Source organism: Rhinopithecus roxellana, chromosome 6 (genome assembly GCF_007565055.1).
Source record: "Rhinopithecus roxellana isolate Shanxi Qingling chromosome 6, ASM756505v1, whole genome shotgun sequence".
Lineage (NCBI taxonomy): Eukaryota > Metazoa > Chordata > Mammalia > Primates > Cercopithecidae > Rhinopithecus > Rhinopithecus roxellana.
This window is the reverse complement of record NC_044554.1, coordinates 45,176,585-45,197,747: the sequence shown is the minus strand read 5'-3', so window position 1 is coordinate 45,197,747 and position 21,163 is coordinate 45,176,585. Positions and strand designations below refer to the sequence as shown.

Sequence of the window (21,163 nt, the reverse complement as noted above, 5' to 3'; positions counted from 1 at the left end):
TGTGCCAGGTGGACAAGAGGCAACAGCTTTAGCTCAGGAGGTGAGTCAGTGGGTGACGCTGGGAGAGGCATTCTCCTCTTGATCAATTCAAGTGAAAAGCCCAAAGCTGTTGGATGGCTGAGAGGATGTGTAGGTCAACTTAAGGAGAAGAGCCTAAAACAGCTCTGACAAGTAAAAAAAAAAGGCAGAATACAAGACAGGCCTATTTTTGCATGTTATAAAACACTTAGAAAAAAATATCAGGATGATTGTCATGGTTTTCTTTACATTTTCCTGTATTTTTCAATTTAAAATAATTGTTGGTGTTACCTGCTGCCCACGCACTCTCCCGTCTGCAGGGGGCGCACCGGCCGCTACCGCTCACTCCTTCAGGATGATGGGCGGGGCCTCCTGGGCCGGTGTGGACTGACGAGTGGCTGTCCGCCCTGTCCATCTCGACGTCCCGCCCCCGCGCTACGTCACATGACGCAGCCCATCATGGCGGCGGGAGCGCGGCTGCCCGGGCCCGCCGCTCCGCAGGGCTGCTGCCGTTGCTGCTGTTGAGAGGCGGCGGCGGCGGCGCAGGCGGGAAGGATGGTGTTTCTGCGACTGGAGCAGCAGGTGCGGACCAGGAGCCGGACCGAGGTTTGGCAGAAGCAACGTGTGCTCGGGAGCAGCCGGCGCCGGTGCCGCTGAGGCAGCGGAGGGAGGCAGGACCGAGTGACGGGCGAACGGACGGACGGACGGAAGGCGACTGGAGAGCCGGCCCCGGAGCCGCGCCGTGGGCGAGATGCCGGGGCCGCCGGCGTTGCGGCGGCGGCTGCTATTGCTGATGCTGGTCCTCCTGTTCGCTGGCAGTGCCGGGGCCGCGCCACTTCCGCAAACAGGTGCAGGTGAGCGGGCCCGCGGTGGGGACGGGGCTGCGGGGACTGGGCTGCGGGGTCCTCGGCGTGAGGGGGAGGGGACAGCAGGGCCGGGCTGGCCTCGGCGCCGAGGGATCGGAGGGCCTGCCGGGGGCGGGAATCCCAGGGAGGTGAGTGATTAGGGAGATTTCTGCCGCAGGGGCGTGGGATGGGGGGGCGGGGGTGAGGCAACCTCGTTGGGGCTGGGGAGGGCGGCGGGCGAGGTGGCAGCCACCGACCCCTCCCGGGATAGGCTGCGGTACCGGCCCTGGACCTGTTGCCTTAAGGTTCTCAGCTTATATCGCTTCCTGGCAGTTCAGCTTCCCTTTCCAGATGTCACCTGCCTCTTGTGCGTTTTTCTCGCATCTTATAATAAGAACCGTTTCTTAACCCTAATCGTACTTAAATGCAAATGACTTGGCGAGCTGTGCGGAGTTTGTTTCGCTCCTTGCAACTTATTCTGAAGTTGTAAATTGATTTTAGACTCTGTGCTTTTTATTCGGAATGTATGTCCGGGGATGAGAAGGGAACAACTATAAATATTTCTATTTTAGGAAGCCAGTGATTAGAGTAGCAGGCGTTGAATAACTATTGACAAACTGGCTTAAGGGTGATGGAAGTTTCTATTTTAGCTAACGTCAGTGTATGATTTTCTTCCCCCTGCCCCCCGCCCCCATTTTCTCAACATCGTTTTTATTTGGGGTTTATTTTCCTAAATAAAACTTCAACCCAAGAAGACATCCCAAGTTGTGTCATTTTTCTAAAAAGGAAAAAAAAAAATGTAGGCTAACTTGGCATTATTGCCTGACGCCATTATCTTTGAAATGGGGAAAGATTGAGCTTTCATACATTCATAGAATATTAGAGTTAGAAGAGACCTTAAAGAAAATTTAGACTAATTTCTTCGTTATGTAGTAGGAAATACTGGGGGTGTTGGGTCAAATGACCTACCCAAGGTGACACAGCTTCATTGTAGGCAGAGCCCCAAACCCAAGTCTTAGATACCTCTAGTTGTATGATTTTTTTTTTCCATTTCAAGTCTTGTAACTGTTTTGGAATACTCTTGAGGTCAAGAGTTATTTTGGAGTAATGTTAATTGGGTACAGAATGTGGATGTACTGTCTCCAGTAAAGACATATTTTTCAAACAAATCTGCGATGAAAGCTTCATGTAATTGCTTCCAGAGCTACATCAGGGTTTGTCATTGAGTGCCCTTTAGTTGAACGTTAAATGTCCTCATTGTACCGTATAATGTAGCACTAAATTTCTGTCACTGCCTTAGATCAAATACTTGTGAGGTGAATTCTGTTTTCTGATCTGATAGATAAGAGTGAATGTTATCAGATGTGTATGGGCAACACTGGTAAGAGTCACAGAAAGTACCTGGGAAATAATGAAAGATTATGTGGAAGGATGATGATGTTGATATTTAAAGATACTGAAAATTAGCACTAGTATAGGGTTGTAGGTAAAGAGTATGTGATGGGGATTCAAGAAGTTTCCAGATGACTTTACGCTTAATTGGATTTTTTATATTTTGAAATACCGATTCTTTATAGGAACCTATGTCTTCCGGTACACTTTTTTTTTTTTTTGAGATGGAGTCTTGCTCTGTCGCCCAGGCTGGAGTGCATCCGCACGATCTTGGCTGACTGCAACCTCAACCTCCTGGGTTCAAGCAATTCTCTGCCTCAGCCTCCCGTGTAACTGGGACTACAGGCCCCTGCCACTACGCCTGGCTAATTTTTGTGTTTTTAATAGATACGGGGGTTTCACCATCTTGGCCAGGCTGGTCTTGAACTCCTGATCTCGTGATTGACCTGCCTTGGCCTCCCAAAGTGCTGGGATTACAGGCGTGAGCCACCGTGCCTGACCGCCTGTACACTTCTTACATGGTTTTTATTCCATTCCTTTACAATTCTATGGTGTCATGAATTATAAAAAACTGAGTATTGTTGGGGTGTTGTAGAACAAAGCAATCAGAAAAGTTAATCTGTAAATAGAGGTATCAAATCTTGACATAGATAAAGCATAGGGAAATATTTGGTAATTTGTAGCAACTTTTGCTACGAATTTTCCTTTCATATTCTGATCTTTGTAGGATAGGTGTATATGTTTTGATGTGTTGCATATGAATAGTGGATACCTAGGGTTAAAGTCTGTGGAAAAGATGCACAGTCAGACTGGGTGCAGTGGATCACGCCTGTAATCCCAGCACTTTGGGAGGCCGAGGTGGGTAGATTGCTTGAAGTCAGGAGTTCGGGACCAGCCTGACCAACATGGTGAAACTCCCTCTCTACTAAAAATACAAAAATTAGCCAGGTGTGGTGGCGGGAGCCTGTAATCCCAACTATTTGGGAGGCTGAGGCAGTAAAATTGCTTGCACCCAGGGAGCAGAGCTTAGAGTGAGCCGAGATCGCACCACTGCACTCTAGCCTGGGCAACAGAGTGAGACTCTGTCTCAAAAAAAAAAAAAGAAAAAAAAAAAAGAAAGAAAAATGCACAATCAGACGTAGATTCAGGGGCTTGTCTCTCCATCCAGAAGAGCTTATTGATCCTCGTTAACTGAGGTGTGTTCTTGATCAAGATACTTAGACCAAGATTTTAAAAAAACCTTGGAGCTAATCCTGACTAGTGAGCTCGCTGGTTAAAAAAGAGGAATCCCACTTGACCACGTATGGTAGATAAAAGAGCAGTTACACGCCGAAAACGGAACTAAAGCTTCTGCTGATCCAGGAACCTGTACTCCTTGTGAAGATAGAGCTAGACACTTTCAAATAAGTATAGACCCATTCTATAGGGTCTTTCACCTGCTTGTTCTTCTTTCTACTTGAGGCCTGATCAGTCTCTCCAGCTTAATGGTGCCTTAGAGAAAGCATGCAGTTAACTGAAATTCAGCTTTTAAACTGAAGATCATTTATTTATGGTGTCTTCATCATCTGGATTCATTGCTAGGCTCAGAAGTTGAAAAAGGTATTTTCTTGTTCAGTCATAAGAAAGCTATGTAAATATATGGATTGTACTTGCCCATCAGGCAAGAAGGTATTTCTTGGGTGAACTTTATTTTGGGCCTCTTCTTTGGGCTAGGATGCCCTTATGCCCCCACCCCCGCCCTGTCTGGGAGCCTCTTTTCCTAAGAATCTGTGTTTCTGCAAGAGCCCTTGTTGGTTACGTAGACTAAGATTTGCTGGTCTTCTCTATGAAGCTTTTATGTAAAGGGAGAAAGTTCACTGTTTTCACACCCAGTGAAATTGCCAAACTAAGATTACAGTTCAGTTCTTTTCCCCAGATCATAGTTATCAGATCATTCTTCTCTTAGAAAACATGGATGTACCTTTTCCAAGATCCTCAAGATTCACATCATAAACGGGGACTAGAAATAAAGAAAGATGTTGTACATGTGAATGAATTTCTCTAAGCTCACACTTTCTTATTAATATTAGGATAGTGGTGAGACAAGGAAACCCAGTTCTATTGTTCTGCAGCGTATTAGGTCACAGAGTACAGAGGAAGCTTTTAGCAGCTCCAGATAAAGGACCTCACGGAAGCCTGTGAAGCCGGTGGGACTCAGCTACTGATTAAACGGCAGCTTGTGAAACCGAACCTCTCGTTTTAGATTAAACAAACAGACTTGTATCTTGAAAAAGATTTCTAAAGTAAAGGAAATGCTTTCTAAAGTATGAATTACTGTGTTTAGCAGCCTCTGAGAAAATTATTTTCAACAGGCTTTCTATGCAAATTATTTTAAGATTTATAGCTATAAGTCTTGAAATTTGACTTTGGTTGGGATTGCTGTACTTTTACTTGGTGATATTTTGGGGTTAACTAAATGTGCTCATTTAAACAGTAATAGGAAGTCTGTCCAACAGTTTTGTAGCTGATTAGCACTGAAGTTACCAAATCGTTACAGTTTTGATGATAATCAGTGTGCTGAGTGTTCCTGCAAATACTCTTAGTCCTTGGGCCCTCTCTGGCCCCTGTGTATTGTGTCACTTAGATAACAGCTGTAGATATAATTTTAAAAAGACACTGTCATGTAAATAAGGGACGTCCAGTGTTCTGAAACAGTAAACAAATGAGTCCTCAAAAAAGTTCTTGTAAATGGACATATAGAAATAATCCAACTTTTTCGTTTGAGGGTAAAATTCATCAACCAATCCTAGCTGGAACACAGTGTTGTAGGAAGAAGTTGGGCTTTGTAGTGAGATCTGGGTGTGAAGCTTTGGCTGCCACTGGAATAGCTTAAGGACCCTGGGTCAGTTACTCAACCTCTGGGCTTAGAACTCCATGATTAAAAAGGGTGGTGGTGATAATATTTACCCAAAGGGATGTGAGGGGTCACAGTGGTGTGCCCTCTCACACTGAATTGCTTCATTGTTTCAGATTTCTTTGTAAATTTGGTTATCATCAGATTACTAATGGTAGGTGGTAAGGCTTCAAAGCAGGAGCTCAAAGTGGTGGCTGCTTAACATGGCATGTCTAGAATTTACTGGATTTAAAAAATCTTTGTTGCTCAAAATAACTTTTTTATGGTGGATGGAGATGCTTTAGAGAGAAATCTGGTTTATTTAAGTCTAAGCTGGTATTGTTACTACTTGAAGTTCGTAGTGTTGGAGAACTATGCTGGAAATTTTTAGGATGATCTGGGTTAGTCTCCTTTTATGTAATAAACCTGTTTTTAAACTGGAAGATGACTAAAGCTCTTGCGTGTGAACAGTTGCTGGTTTTAATTTATTTAAAAGAATCATGAGCACTTGAAAGTTTTTCTTTATCTTAAACATAATTGTGTATTGTCGTGAGGCATCCCTGATTAACCCAGGCTGTAGTAGAACAAGCCCAGAGCTGATGCTTCCTCTTAGAAGCTGGAGAGATGAATGTGACTGACGTTTTTCTTTCTCCCTCTCATTTTTCTTTTTTTTTTTTTAAGAGACAGGACCTTGCTCTGCTGCCCAGGCTAGAGTGCAGTGGTGCCATCATAGCTCACTGCAACCTCCAACTTCTGGCCTCAAGAGATCCTCCCATTTCAGCCTCCCAAAGTGCTGGGGTTATAGGCATGAGTCACTGCACCAGGCAAGACTTGGTTTATCTGTAAAATGGGGAGAATAGTTACAGTCTTGTGAGGGTCCAAACCTGTGCCATCTAGTACAGTAGCCACTAGCTCCCTGTGGCTGCTCAGATATAAGTGTTTTAGAATGAGAGCTTCCGTTCTTCAGTGGCACTGGCCATATGTTAAGGGCTTGATAACTACAGGTGGCTGGTGGCTATGGCTTGGACAGCACAGAAGAGAACTTCCCATTGTGGAGAAAGGTTCTGTGGGACAGTACTGGTGTGAGGCAGATACAGTGCTTAGTCCTTGGTTAGGACACGCAAGGCCAGCTAGGATTATAATTATGATCGTGACCCTGATTCTTTGTGAACTCCCAAATCTAGGCCCACTACAAGGGTGAGGGAAGTGAGAAGAGGTCTTTGGTGAGAAAGTAGAAAAAAGAAGGGACAAAACAGTTGTGGAGTTTTTGCCGGTGAGATGAGAACAGAGGTAGCACAGCCTCAACTCCCTCCTGCAGAACAGGAGAAAGAGACTTCAGGGAAAAACAGAGTCTTGCGCTGTCACCCAGGCTGGAGTGCAGTGGTGCGATCATAGCTCAAACTGTAGCCTCAAACTTCCAGGCTCAAGCAGTCCTCCCACCTCAGCCTCCTGAGTAGGTGTGTGCCTACTACACACGCTTACCTGTAGGTGTGTGACTACAGGTGTGTGCCACCATGCCTACTTTATTTTTTTTGTAGAGATGGTGATATGGTTTGGCTGTTTCCTTACCCAATTCTTATCTTGAATTGTAGTTCTGGTTATCCCCATGTGTCGTGTGAGGGACCTGGTGGGAGATAGTTGAGTCATGGGGGTGGTTACTCTCAAGCCATTCTTGTGATATTGAGTGAGTTCTCACGAGATCTGATGGTTTTATAAGGGACTTTGCCCCCTTTGCTTGGCACTTCTTTCTCCTGCTGCTGTGTGGAGGAAATGTTTGCTTCCCCTTCCGCCATGTTTATAAGTTTCCTGAGACCTCCCCAGCCATGCGTAACTGTGAGTCAATTAAACCTCTTTCCTTTGTAAATTACCCAGTCTTGAGCAGTTCTTTATAGCACCATGAGAATGGACTAATACAGTTGGGGTCTCGCTGTGCTGCCTAGGCTGGTCTCAAATTCCTGGCCTCAAGTGATCCTCCCGCCTCAGTCTCCAAAAGTGGTAGGATTATGGGTGTGAGCCACCGCACCCGGCCCTTTCTCATTTAAAATCACGTGCTTTTATAGTCGACTAGTTGTGCTTTATTACTGTTTTAAAACTTTGTATTTACTAAAATGAGGGAAGGAATATTCTAGGAGGAGATGGTAGATAACCATCTCTGATCTAGAAAGACTGCTCCCTCTAGGGTGTTTAGATTCCATTATTAGCTTTCTTTGAATCTTCTTACGAAGATACTGTTGTAAAAAACTGGGGAACTGGCCGGGCGCGGTGGCTCACGCCTGTAATCCCAGCACTTTGGGAGGCCGAGGCAGGTGGATCACGAGGTCAGGAGGTCGAGATCATCCTGGCTAACACGGTGAAACCCCGTCTGTACTAAAAATACAAAAAATTAACCGGGCGTGGTGGCGGGCGCCTGTAGTCTCAGCTACTCAGGAGGCTGAGGCAGGAAAATGGCATGAACCAGGGAGGCGGAGCCTGCAGTGAGCTGAGATCACGCTGCTGCACTCCAGTCTGGGTAACAGAGTGAGACTCCGTCTCAAAAAAACAAACAAACAAACAAACAAACAAAAAACTGGGGAACTTTGGTAAAATTAGCATGTCTGCAGAGCAGAATATTGGATTGATGTATTTTAAAATTGCAGCAAGTGGCTAATATGGAGCCCTGCCTTGGCATTGCAATTATTTGTCACAATGAGCAGGCATATCAGAAAAATAACCTCATTATTAATTTTTTTTTTTGCAGTAGTTAGCTCAGTGCAGTGATTCCAAATGTCATTGATTGTATTGTGATTCAGGTGGGAAAAGTGAGCACTATTTATGCCAGATGTCTCAGGTACCCACAGCCACAACATTGATCAGTAGCTTTCATTTTCTCTGCTGTTTTTTCCTTCCCCAACCACAAAAGAGTGCCTCTGTAGTCCTCTGTCCACCTGGGCCTTTGGTGGGAGGGGGTGGTGGTGGTAAACCTCCTGTTCAGTTTTTGACAATTTGGTAGGTTTTGCATTTATTATATGTTTTTTAAAAGTTTTTTCTATTTTTTTTTTTTTTTTTTTTTGAGACGGAGTCTTGCTCTGTCGCCCAGGCTGGAGTGCAGTGGCCGGATCTCAGCTTACTGCAAGCTCCGCCTCCCGGGTTTACGCCATTCTCCTGCCTCAGCCTCCCAAGTAGCTGAGACTACAGGCGCCTGCCACCTCGCCCGGCTAGTTTTTTGTATTTTTTAGTAGAGACGGGGTTTCACCGTGTTAGCCAGGATGGTCTCGATCTCCTGACCTCATGATCCGCCCGTCTCGGCCTCCCAAAGTGCTGGGATTATAGGCTTGAGCCACCGCGCCCGGCCTTTTTTTTTTTTTTTTTTTTAACACAGACAAGGTGTTGCTCTGTCACTGAGGCTGGAATGCAGTGGTGCAGTCATAGCTCACTTCAGTCTCAGCCTCTTGAGCTAAAACGATCCTCCCACCTCAGCCTCCCGAATAGCTGGGACTACAGGTGAGCTAAAACGATCCTCCCACCTCAGCCTCCCGAATAGCTGGGACTACAGGTGCATACCACCATGCCTGACTGATGTAAAACATTTTTTTTCTGTAGAGATGGGATCTCACTATATTGTCCAGGCTGGTCTCAAACTCCTGGACGCAAGTGATCCTCCTGCCTCAGCCTCCCAAAGTGCTGGGATTACAGTCATGAGCCACTGCACCTGGGCAGTTTTAGTATTTTAAAAGGCTTGAGTTACCATCAGGTCAAATTAGGTATGCAGGACCATGTGGTGTGGCTAAAGTAGCCCCTGGCTCCCTGCATCTGGCCCCAGTTTGGTGAAGGGAGACCGTTGCATCTGGGTGTCTGCTGCAGCACATCTGTTGTTCCTGCCTCCACCCTCCACAACACTTTCTTCAGAGCTAACTTGATCTGCCTATAGCTTGCAAAATATTACGTGCAAATTCCCATCTTCTGGCTCTCCATATATTCTCACTATTTGCCATTTGCTCTTCTCCTGCTTTTGTAAGTGCTGCCATCTTTTTAATTTTTTGAAACCTCTTTGCGGACCCACCTTCCCTACTGAGTTATTGATCCTGGCCCAGCCATTAGAGTTCCTTCCCTTGGTGAAGTTGAGAGTGTGTACCTGTGGAGCAGGGTGTTTTGTGGGGTGCCGGACAGAAACATTGGAACTGACGTTTATTTTCATTTCATCCTTTTAAAAGGTCAACTTACATGCCTTTTTAAGGTATAGAATGTGTGGTACACTAACACATTTTTGATTTGTAAATGACATGGGATGGAAAGAATATAAAATTTACTGGCTGGGCACAGTGGCTCGTGCCTGTAATCCCAGCACGTTGGGAGGTCAAGGTGGGTGGATCACGTGAGGTCAGGAGTTCAAGACCAGCCTGGTCAACATGGAGAAACCCCTTCTGTATTAAAAATACAAAAATTAGCTGGGTGTGGTGGCACACGCCTACAGCCCCAGCTACTCAGGAAGCTGAGGCCGGAGAATCACTTGAACCCAGGAGGCAGAGATTGCAGTGAGCCGAGATCATGCCATTGCACTCCAGCCTGGGTGACAGAGTGAGACTCTCAAAAAAAAAAAAGATTTGGTTTCAGGCAGGGTGTGGTGGCTCACGCCTGTAATCTCAGCACTTTGGGAGGCCGAGGCAGGCAAATCACGAGGTCAAGAGATTGAGACCATCCTGGCCAACATGGTGAAACCCCGTCTCTACTAAAAAATTAGCTGGGCATGGTGGTGTGCACCTGTAGTCCCAGCTACTCGGGAGGGGAGGCTGAGGTTGAACCCGGGAGGTGGAGGTTGCAGTGAGCTGAGATCGCGCCACTGTGCTCCAGCCTGGCGACAGAGCAAGACTCTGTCTCAAAAAAAAAAAAAAAAGAGGTTTAGTTTCATCATGCCAGTCTACCACTTGCACTTCACAAATACCAAATACCATTTCATATCTTCATATCATTGGTTTTTTGTTTGTTTGTTTAAGAGACAAAGTCATGCTCTGTTGCCTGGGCTGGAGTGCAGAGGTACAGTCATGGCTTACTGCATCCCTGAACTCCTAGGCTCAAGCACTCCTCCCACCTCAGCTCCTGAGTAGCTGGGACTATAGATAACATGCAACCATGCTTGGCCAATTTTTACTTTTTGTAGAGATGGTCTACAAAAGTGAAGTTGCCATGTTGCCCAGGCTGGTCTCAAACTATGGGCCTCAAGCAGTCCTTTGGCCTCGGCCTCCCACAGTGTTGGGATTGTAGGTGTGAGCCGCCATGCCTGGCCTACATCATTGTTTAAGTCCTCTTTACCTAGTTTGCAAGGACCTTGGGATGGCACACACATTTTTGGGATTGCTGTTTGGATGGTATTTCACAGGTGTTCCGTCAGCATTTGTAACTGAGGATGATGAAGATGATACTAGAGAACTAAGTTCACCAAACCAGTACCCCGTGTGTGTGTGTGTGTGTGTGCACGTGTTTGTGCATGTGTGTGTGTTTTATGTATGCGTGCGTGTGTGTGTGAAGGAGAGGGTATGAGCTGGAGCCTCTCATTCTCTTGCAGACTTGACTTTCCATGCAGCCACAGACCTTCATCTGGAATGAAGCCTTTTTTTTTTTAATTAAAACCTTTTTCTTGTAGAACAATTTTAGATTTGCAAAAACATTGCAAGATATTACAGAGTGTTCGTGTGTATCTTTCTCCCAGCTCCCCTGTTGTTAACATCCTACATTAATGTAGTAAATTTGTCACAACTAAGGAACCAGTATTAATAGGTTATTAAATGAGTCCACACTTTATTCAGTTTCTTTAATATTTCTCCAGTGTCTTTTTTTTTCTCTTCCAGGAAACCACATTACATTTAGTAGTTATGCCCCTTGGGCTCCCCCAGTCCGTTGCTTGTTTGGAATGACCTTGATGTCTTTGAGGAGTACTGGTCAGATATTTTGTAGAGTGTCCCTCAACTGGGATTTGTCTGATGTTTTTCTCACGATTAGACTGGGGGTGTGGGTTTTTGGGAGGAAGATCACAGAGTTAAAGTGCCATTCTCATCATATGACATTGAGGGCATGTGCACACAACATGATTGTTACTTGGTCACCTGACTGAGTAGTGTTGGTCAGGCTTTCACTCTGTAAAGTTGCTCTGTCCTCCCCTCCCCGTGGTGTATGAGGGCAGGGTCAACTCCTAATGGGTGGCAAGCTGTGCTCCACCTCTTTGCAAGGAAGTGTCTGTAGACATTCTTTGGAATTCTTCTGTTTAGGAGACTTGACTGTTCTCTTCTTTTTTTTCTTCCTCTTCCCCTTTGCTTTCCTTGACAGGTCTTGCTCTGTAGTCCAAACTGGAGTGCAGTAGCACAGTCATGGCTCACTGCAGCCTTGAACTCCTGGGCCCAAGTGACCCTCTGTTTCTTTCTTTATTCAAGCATTTACTTACGTCAGTGTGGATGCATGGATATTTATTTTATACTTCGGGTTGATTCCACGGTGTTGTTTATTTGTTCTTAAACGTTGTACCAGCTTTGGCCATCGGGAGCTCTTTCCGTTAGCTCCTCAGTACCCCGCTGGCATATCCCCATTTTTTTTTTTCAGCATTTCCTTATTTTCTGGCATTTCAAGAAGCTACAGTTTCATCTTGTATATTCTCTGCCCCAGCCCTAGAATCAGCCTTTTCTTCAAGGAGCTCTGGTTCCTCTGGAGAGTGATATGAGAAACGAAGATCTGGACCAGGTGCAGTGGCTCATGCCTGTAATCCCAGCACTTTGGGAGGCCAAGGTGGGCAGATCACTTGAGGTCAGGAGATCGAGACCAGCCTGGCCAACATGGTGAAACCTCGTCTCTACTAACAATACAAAAATTAGCCAGGTGTGGTGGTGTGTGCCTGTAATCCCAGCTACTCAGGAGTTTGAGACAGGAGAATCACTTGAACCCAGGAGATGGAAGTTGCAGTGAGCTGAGATCGGAACCACTGCACTCTGTCTCAAAAAAAAAAAAAAAAAAGCAAAAAGATCTGGGTGTGGGGTTTGTTCATTGCTTCTGGGCTTCTGGACATTTTTAATAGATTTTTGATCCTCTGCTTCCTGTACCTAATCTTTGGGGTTGAGGGAAGGGGAGGAGAGAGCAACTGCAGCTTTGGGGCCTCTTAGAGACAGATGAGCTGAAAGAACTCTGTCCATGTTTTCTCTCTGTCACTTAAACTATTAAATACTACCATAAACATTCTAAATACCATGTTTGTGGTACTAACTGCATTATAACGATATTGGCAGAATCTTATTTTTCTTTTTAGAGTAATAGATACATGAAAAATAGATTTGGTTTACTTCCCCCAAGAGCAGCTTAATCTCTAAGAACATGAACGAAACTTCTTTGGCTTAAGAATTTAGTTAGAGAGGATTATTTTGGGGGGTCTTTCAGTGTTGGAATTGCTGAAAGGGATTGTAGGCAACTCCTTGAATTGGTGAAAGTTCAGATGAAATTTCTACTGGGCAAGTCTCTTGAAGAGCATGGGGCTATCAACTTACTTTGATCTGTTTACTGAGCTTTGCTTTGCTTTTTTTAAATTCGTTTTATTATGGAAAATTTCAAACATACAGAAAAGTAGAGTGAAGTAGTATAGTGGACCCTCATATTCCGTCACCCAGCATCCACAGTATTTTCATTCATGGTTCATCTTGTTTCACCTTTACCCTTCCCTCTGCCCTGGCACTTGTTTTGATGTAAATCTCAGCGACGGATCAGTGCAGCTGAAAATGCTTCAGGAAGAAGCAAGGGTGTTTTTATAAAACAGGATGGCGTGCATGAAGATCACCTAGGTATTTGTAGAAATGCAGATTTCGGCCGGGCGCGGTGGCTCACGCCTGTAAACCCAACACTTTGGGAGGCCGAGGCGGGTGAATCACGAGGTCAGGAGATGGAGACCATCCTGGCTAACATGGTGAAACCCCATCTCTACTAAAAATACAAAAAATTAGCCTGGTCTGGTGGCGGACACCTGTAGTCCCAGTCCCAGCTACTTGGAAGGCTGAGGCAAGACAATCACTTGAACCTGGGAGGCGGAGGTTGCAGTGAGCCAAGATCATGCCACTGCACTCCAGCCTGGGTGAGAGAGCGAGACTCTATCTCATAAAAAAAAAAAAAAAAGAAATAGAGGCCGGATGCAGTGGCTCACACCTGTAATCCCAGCACTTTGGGAGGCCGAGGCAGGTGGATCACGAGGTCAGGAGATCGAGACCATCCTGGCTAACACGGTGAAAGGCCGTCTCTAGTAAAAGTACAAAAAATTAGCCAGGCGAGGTGGCGGGCGCCTGTAGTCCCAGCTACTCAGAGGCTGAGGCAGGAGAATGGCGTGAACCCTGGAGGCGGAGCTTGTAGTGAGCAGAGATCGCACCACTGCACTCCAGCCTGGGTGAGACAGCGAGACTCCGTCTCAAAAGAAACAGAAATAGAGATTTCTGGGTCCCAAACTAACTGAATTAAAATGCTGAAGGCTGGGCTGGAACTCTGCATTTATAATAGTTTTCTGATTATTTCTCCCCTTGTCCCCTCACTGCCACAACACACATATTCTATCTTATGCTGCATAGAAAATAGTATCAGTTATTTACTGGAATTCTGTTGACTTGTGTAGCTAGTGAGAATCAAGGAAACAAGGAAAACGTTACATTTAATTAAAAACTTGAGATTTTAAAATGAATGCCAACACCTGAAATCTGAAGAGCTCACTCATCCTGAGCACCGCGTGTAAATACCGTTCTGAAGAGTCTTCCTGTGGGTACATATGCTATCACCACAAAGGAATTCAAGCACTCCAGGGCAGAACACAGTGAAAGCTTGAAATAAGTTTTTTGTTGTTGTTGTTGTTGTTTTTTAAACTTCACCTCTTTCTCTAGATGTCTGTATGAATAATGGCCTCTTTACATTTTATGAATATCCTGTATAAATATCAGGAAAAACAGCAGGTCGTCCGACAGTCAGATGCTGGCACTATGAGCTGAGAATCTTGGTGCCAGTCTAGGACCACCAGGCCTCAGCTCACTGCAGCTAGAGTCAGGGTGGCAGGTGACTTGCAGGGAAATTTCGAGAGCGGGTATAAAACCACGACATTCTTAATTCCCGGGGTGATAAATGTGTGCGCTGTAATATGAGAACTCCTGATTCATGATCTATATAGTAACTTGCAGAGTGTTTTGTTTTGCTAGAATAGTATGTTGTTAGCATCTTGCTTTTAAAAAGTTTATTTTTCGAAGCTAACTTATTTAGGTATTGCCTAGGATTTTTAGCCTCTTTCATATTTTTTGATAGGTACTTTTTTGTTTTTTTAAGTTGTTTGTTGTTATATTTTGATATATTTGCCGTGGATGATTGATCTGTACAAAATTTTCTTATGATGAGCTAAAAAAAAGTAAACTGTCTCTGAAGCTGCTACATTATAATGATTTTATAATCATCAGTCGGGTTGGATGAAGAACACCATAGGCTCTTGTACTAGTACAGACTATTTTTTGGCAACATGTATGCCTTGGGTGGGAGAAAAGAATTTAGTTGCAAACATCTATGATAGCAATTTTTGAGAGAGGAGCTGCTCCTATTTAAAAGTGAAACTACTATAATTTTAAAAGGCTCATGTCTTTTTTTCCCCCTTCAGGCTCATATTCACAGTCCATCCCCAAACTTCGTTTTCCCCGGTTTTGCTAGACTGAAGAAGGGACTTGAGTTTGGCATGGTATAATTGCAATCTTTAATTATAGGAAGTAAATCTCCAAGACATCTTGGACTTAGAAGATAGAGGAGGAAAAGTTTGCAGTCGTTTTGCACGTTAAAGTATCTGTTTTAACTAACTAGTCATTATAAAATTTTGTAGTTTCAGCTTTTTACTGCAAAACTAAAGTGTTGTGATCTATTGGTGGTCTTTCAGATTAGCCACTAAATTTAAGTTTTGAGTATTTTTATCATCGCGGATTCTTCTCAGAACCCTCAATAAATTAAACCTGTGCCCCTTTCAAGAGGAAAGGATATCCCGTCCCCATTCCTACCTGGCAGTTTGCCCCTGTAGAAGGGTTCCCTATCTAGGCAGCAGCGGTTGCTTCCCTGGATCCAGCCTGTCGGTTACCGAGCAGAGCCCCGCTTGACTCTTACCTCAGACTGTGAGTAAAATGCAACACCCGGACACTGATTGCTGGTAAGGCACTGAAAAATAACCAACTTACCAAAATAACCCCTGGGAACACAGTCCCAGAGGCCTGCCACAGCAGTACAGTCCAGGAATCAGTCACCTAACTTAGTTTTCTGTGTTGAAAAGAAAATCAACTCTAATAAAGATCTGATCACTAATATTAACTGTATAGGCACTCGGTAAGATGTGGGGACCATAAATCCTTGTCTGTAGAATTTTAGAGTTGAAATGCCGGTTTTACAGATGAAGGAACTGAGGCCCAGAGAAGTTGATCAGCAAAGTCAGTCCCCCACTGCCAGTTAGGGGCAGATCTGATTCAAGAGTGAGGGTCCTAAGGTCCAGGCCACCCGTTCACCCCAGTCAACCACATCGTGCTTTAAAGAACCTCTGTAATGCGATGCACAGGTGCACACACGGAGACTAACTCCAGCCCCTTCTCTGGATATTGATTTTTGTTTATTTTCTGAAAGTACTGGGGTAAAATGTTAAAATACATATCATAAGATTGATTCTTGAAGTACTAAAGAAAATTCCATATTGAAAATTAGGAAACCAAACTGGGCATGGTGGCTCACGCCTGTAATCCCAGCACTTGGGAGGCCAAGGTGAGTGGATCACGAGGTTAGGAGATCGAGACCATCCTGGCCAACATGGTGAAACCCTGTTTCTACTAAAATACCAAAAAAAAAAAAAAAGAAAAAAAAATGCCGGGCATGGTGGTGCATACCTTTAGTCCTAGCTACTTGGGAGGCTGAGGCAGGGGAATCGCTTGAACCCGGGAGGTGGAGGTTGCAGTGAGCCGAGATTGTGCCACTGCACTCCAGCCTGGCAACAGAGCCAGACTCCATCTCAAAAAGAAAAGAAGATTAGGAAACCAAAGTGCTAGCTTCCATAATTAGGCTGAAAAAAATCACCTCCATACTGTTTTTAAATTTGTGCTGGCATGGTGGCTCAGGGCTGTAATCCCAGCACTTTGGGAGGCTGAGACGGCTGGATTGTTTGAGGCCAGGAGATTGAGACCAGCCTGGGCAACATGGCAAGACCCCAACGCTATAAAAAAATTTTAAAACATTAGTTAGCTGTGCATAGTGGTGTGCACCTGTGGTTACAGCTACTCAAGAGGCTGAGGTGGGAGGATTGCTTGAGACGGGGAGATCGAGGCTGCAGTGAGCTATGATCGCACCACTGCACTCCAGCCTGGGCGGCAGAGCCAGACAAACTCTGTCGAGACCCTGTCTCGGGGAAAAAAAAAAAAATTGTAAGAACAACCATTTAGTTTCCATCTATGAGGTGACATTATACCATTTAATTAAAGGTGATAAAAATGTTTCTGATTTTTAGGAAATGTAAACTTGTAAGCATTCATTTGTAAACATAGAAGATACTTTAAACACCACCATTGATTTATGTGCTTTTGTGGAGGTCTGGACTCCTTTTTTTTTCTTTCCAACTTTTGTTTTAGTTTCGGGGGGTACATGTGCAGGTTTGTCACATGGGTAAATTGCATGTCATGGGGGTTTGGTGTACAGATAATTTTGTCACCCAGGCAATCAGCATGGTACCCCATAGGCATTTTCCCAGTTGTCACCCTCCTCCAACCCTGGATGGTTTTAGGAATCTGCCGACTGCTGTAGATCCCAAGAATAATGCTCATTGGCGGATATTTTGTATATCCTTTCAAGAGTCACGGGCAGGTATTTTAAAAAGTGTGTGGAACATTCAACAAATGTCATTTTTCTCCTCCTCTTTCTCTCAGCTCTTTAAAACAAGCTTTGTGACCCATGCCTCTCATCCCACCCTTTTCTAGCAGCTGCAGCATCCCTCACTTACGTCCTCTTTGCCTCCTGCTCCTCGACCCTTGCTCTCAGCTTATATAATAAATAACATTTCAGTGAATATCTTTACGTGTGTATGTGTGTGTGTGTAACTGGATCTCACTCTGTCCCCTAGGCTGGAGTGTTGTGGTACAGTCATGGCTCCCTGCAGCCTCAACCTCCTGGGCTCAGGCAGTTCTCCTGCCTCAGCCTCCCTAGTAGTTAGGACTACAGGTGTATGCCACCATGCCTGGCTAATTTATTTTTTATTTTTTTGTAGCAATGGGGTCTGGCTATGTTGCTCAGGCTAGTCTTGAACTCCTGACCTCAAGTGATCCTCCCACTTCGCCTTCCAAAGTGCTGGGATTACAGGCTGAGCCACTGTGCCTGGCCTCCATAACACTTTTAAACATGCTTTTCTCCTCTGCCTTCCATGGTAGTGTGCCTGCCTGTGGCCTCCGAAACATCCTCTTTCCTGTTTGCTATCAGCTGTGTTTCTTTGTCCCCTCCCTTAAATGTTGTTTCTTATCTCCTTGGTTCTCTTTTTTTTTTCCTTCCCCCTTGATCTATTTTATAAATTATATTTGTCAAATGATGCATGTAAATAGTTTTTAAAAATTAAATAGTTTTTCAGGGTTTATCATAAAAATAGTGAATTCCTGTCCTGTCCCATTCCTCCCTATCCTTGCTGCTGGCTCCCAGTGGCAACGCCCTGCAGCTCTTTTAGCCACATCGTGGGCTCATGTGCTTTTGGCACTGTTTGTTGGTTTAATCAGATACTGAGTTTCTACTATGCACAGCAAGGATTTATATATTCACACACACATGTGCATTCACCCTTCTTCTCAACACACTTAAACTTTTCGATTAAATCACCATTCATTATATTTTTATGGCTGCAAACATTATTTATGACTGACCCTATAGTGTTTGTGATGATTACAGTTCTTTTACTTTTGTTAGTTTTTTATGAACGCATCATTAATCCATCCCATGTGCCTCGTCAGGAGCTTAAATCTCCTCTCCATGTGTTTGGCTGTTGTGTCTTGGAACCCTTGTGTCCCATGCCAGTCTTGCAGTGGTGTCTCTGCGGCCGCTGTCCAGCCTCTTGGGAGGTCTGAAGCTTTTAAGACTTCCTCTGTATCTAGATTCTGACCAGTTGTAAAGCTGTGCCTTGGCATGAGTCTCTTTTCATCCATTTCATTTATCAACATGGATGCACAGTGGGCCCTTTGAATCTTGAAAGTTGTGTGCTTTAGTTCTGAAAAATTTTCGTATATATGTGTATATATATACACACACACACATACACATGTATGTGTAAATATGCACATACTTTTTGGGAAGAATGATCTTCTCTTCCTTCTCTTTGTTCTTTTTATCTAAAGCTTCTATCGGCAGATTGTTGGATGTTTTGGAATGAGCTTCTACTTCTGTTGATCTTTTTGTCTGTGTTCTACTGCTATGTGCAAGTAGTTTTTTCAATTTCATTTGATTTCCAGGAGGCCTCATCTCCCCACTTTTTAAATAGCCTCTTTCTTCTCATGAGTATACTGTCTCTTGTTACTTCTGAGAATATTATAGTTGTTATTTTTTTATTATTTTTTAGCCCCTGCATTGTCTGTTTCCCTCAGGTTCCTTTGTATCTGTTTGGGTTGGGCACTGTCTTTTACTTAAGAGGGTTTTCAAATGTCAGGTGATACTTGAAAGTCTGTTCCTGTTTCAGAGCAGGGAGTTCATAAATGGATTGGAGGTATGCTCCATCCCCCTTTTCCCTCCAGCTTCACCTCACATCTGCCAGCAAGTCCTGGCTTCTTCGCTTGCTTTCGTCCCCTGCGCTGCCATGGAGTGGGAAGAGCTTGCACTCTGAGCCTCACCGTGTATTGTCTGACCTTGGAGAAGTTACTTTGCCTCTTCAGTGCTCCGTTTCTTCATTTTAAAATGGGGCTCATCAGGCACGGTGGCTCATGACTCTCTCCCAGCACTTTGGGAGGCCAAGGCGGGGAGAATCACTTGAGGCCAGGAGTTCAAGACAAGCCTGGGCAACATAGTGAGACTCCATCTCTGCAAAAAAATTTTAAAAATTAGCCAAGGGCAGTGGCCCATGCCTGTCATCTCGGCACTTTGGGAGCCCAAGGTGGGAGGATCACTTGAGGCCAAGAGGTGGAGACCTGGGCAATATAGTGAGACCTTGTCTTTAAAAAAATTAAAAAATTATCTGGGCATGGTGATGCACACCTGTAGTCCCAGCTACTCAGGAGGCTGAGGTGGGAGGATGGCTTGAGCCCAGGAGTTCAAAGCTATAGTGACCTTTGATCATACCACTGACTCCAGCCTGGGTGACAGAGCAAGACTCGGTCTCTAAAAAAGGTAAAAAATAACATAGAATGGGGCTAATGACACTACCTACCTCAAAGAGTTGTTATGGAATTGTAAGAGTTTAGAATACTGCCTGGAACATTGTAAGCAACATGTAAATAATGACTATTTTTATAACCCTCCTGGGACCAAATCACTGTCATTTCTTGCATGAGTTAGTTATAGTATCAGAAATGTGTTCCCTGGTCATTCCATATAAAATAACAATCTCCCCAGTCCTTTGTTCTCTATTCTCAGAACCTATAGTGGCACCTGTCTTATAAGATGCTTAGTAAATGTTTGTTGAATGACACATTGCCTAAGATTGCGTTTCAGTTATATTTGCAAGAACTTAAGTTAGGCTTAGGAAGCCAGAAGGGCTCTGAGAACATAGACTCCATCGAGGGATTGTAAGAGATTTGAAAGAAAAAGTAGACATGTTTTTCTAGGCTATTTAGGGTCTACCCTACATGGGAAGTAAGGAGCAGACATTTAGGGCATCTCTCCCATCCTTTCGGCTGTATTGTGCAGAAGTTGGATTGGCTAAGTGTTGTGAATCCAGTACTGCCATTGACTTGCCTGCACATCTCTGCAGACATACATGGGAAATTGTGTGGCAAAACAGAATATCCTTCCGCTAGACAGTGGTGGTCCACTGCAGGGATGGTTGTTGGGGGGGAGCCCTGGGAATCTGGCTCTGAGTCTCACCTTCTGGGACTAGATGCTTCCTGTTCCTGCATCGGCTTCCTGGAGTGTGGAACCACCATTCAAAGCTGTTAAAGACATGGAAGCACCGTGGATGACGCCATAGCTCAGCTATGCCAGCAACTTAACCAAGGTTCCAGTTCCCGGAATATCCAGCCCTTCATTTGTTGGGGTGTGGGGGCCCAGTCGTCTGGCAGAAGTCATTCAAGCCCGACATTCTTTTGGCCACACCGTGCTGCCTTAGATGAGCTTTTGTGTAGTAGTCTCCATCCTAGTTAGTGTTTTAAAATGGGAATGAAATGGTTCTTTGGTAACAAATTTTAGTGGAATAGTCTGAGAGAAACCAGCAGCTTCGTATAAAATGATCTCATTCACAGGTATTTAATTAGCACTCAAATTATATAACCTTTCTGCAAATGTGAGGGAGCAGTTGGGCTGGCTGACCTTGAAAATCACTTTTGAACAGAGGAACATTTCCCTGTCTGTGATTAGCACACAGAGTGATCTGTTTTTCTAGGCTGTTGAGATTCTGGCTTAGGATCTTTGTGGAATCTCTGCTTCATGAACGGGATCATCAGTGCACTCTTTACTGTTGTGTGTGGCTGAGTATATTTACTGCCATGCTTCATTTCCCTTTTCCTTTCCAGTATTAGAATACCTGAGGGAGATTCTAGGTTATTTAATGTTCTTATAAATAGATATATTGTTATATTATGGCAAGGAAAACATTTTGTGACTTAAAATTCTGTGTACAGGAAACCTTGATGATAGATGGGTTTGTAAGTTTGAGGCGTTAAATAAAAATGTGTGATCTGCAATAATTGTTCAGTTTTTTTTCCCCAAGTAGTGTGGTGATGATTCATTTTACTAAGTCTCTGGGCCGCAATGCTACTTGTCAGGGTGTTAGAAGAGGAAGACAGGCTTAGCGGTCCTAATGTACTAAGAGAAAAAGGCCCACACGATGTGTTTTAGACATGGGCTGTATTTTGGGACCATTTGGAAGGTTGCT

General features: G+C 44.4%; 1 protein-coding gene across 2 annotated transcripts in view; it reads left to right on the top strand.

Moving 5' to 3' along the window:
* The first annotated feature begins 452 nt into the window (after positions 1-452).
* LMTK2 (lemur tyrosine kinase 2) overlaps positions 453-21,163 on the top strand; it is a 108,068-nt gene continuing 87,357 nt past the window's right edge. Inside the window, exon 1 of one of the 2 annotated variants that reach the window (XM_010388501.2) lies at positions 453-872. In XM_010388501.2, coding sequence (XP_010386803.2) covers positions 770-872 — 103 coding nt within the window. In that variant the 5' untranslated portion in view covers positions 453-769. The remainder of the gene's footprint in view (positions 873-21,163) is intronic. The other variant, XM_030932363.1, reaches the window with a different exon arrangement.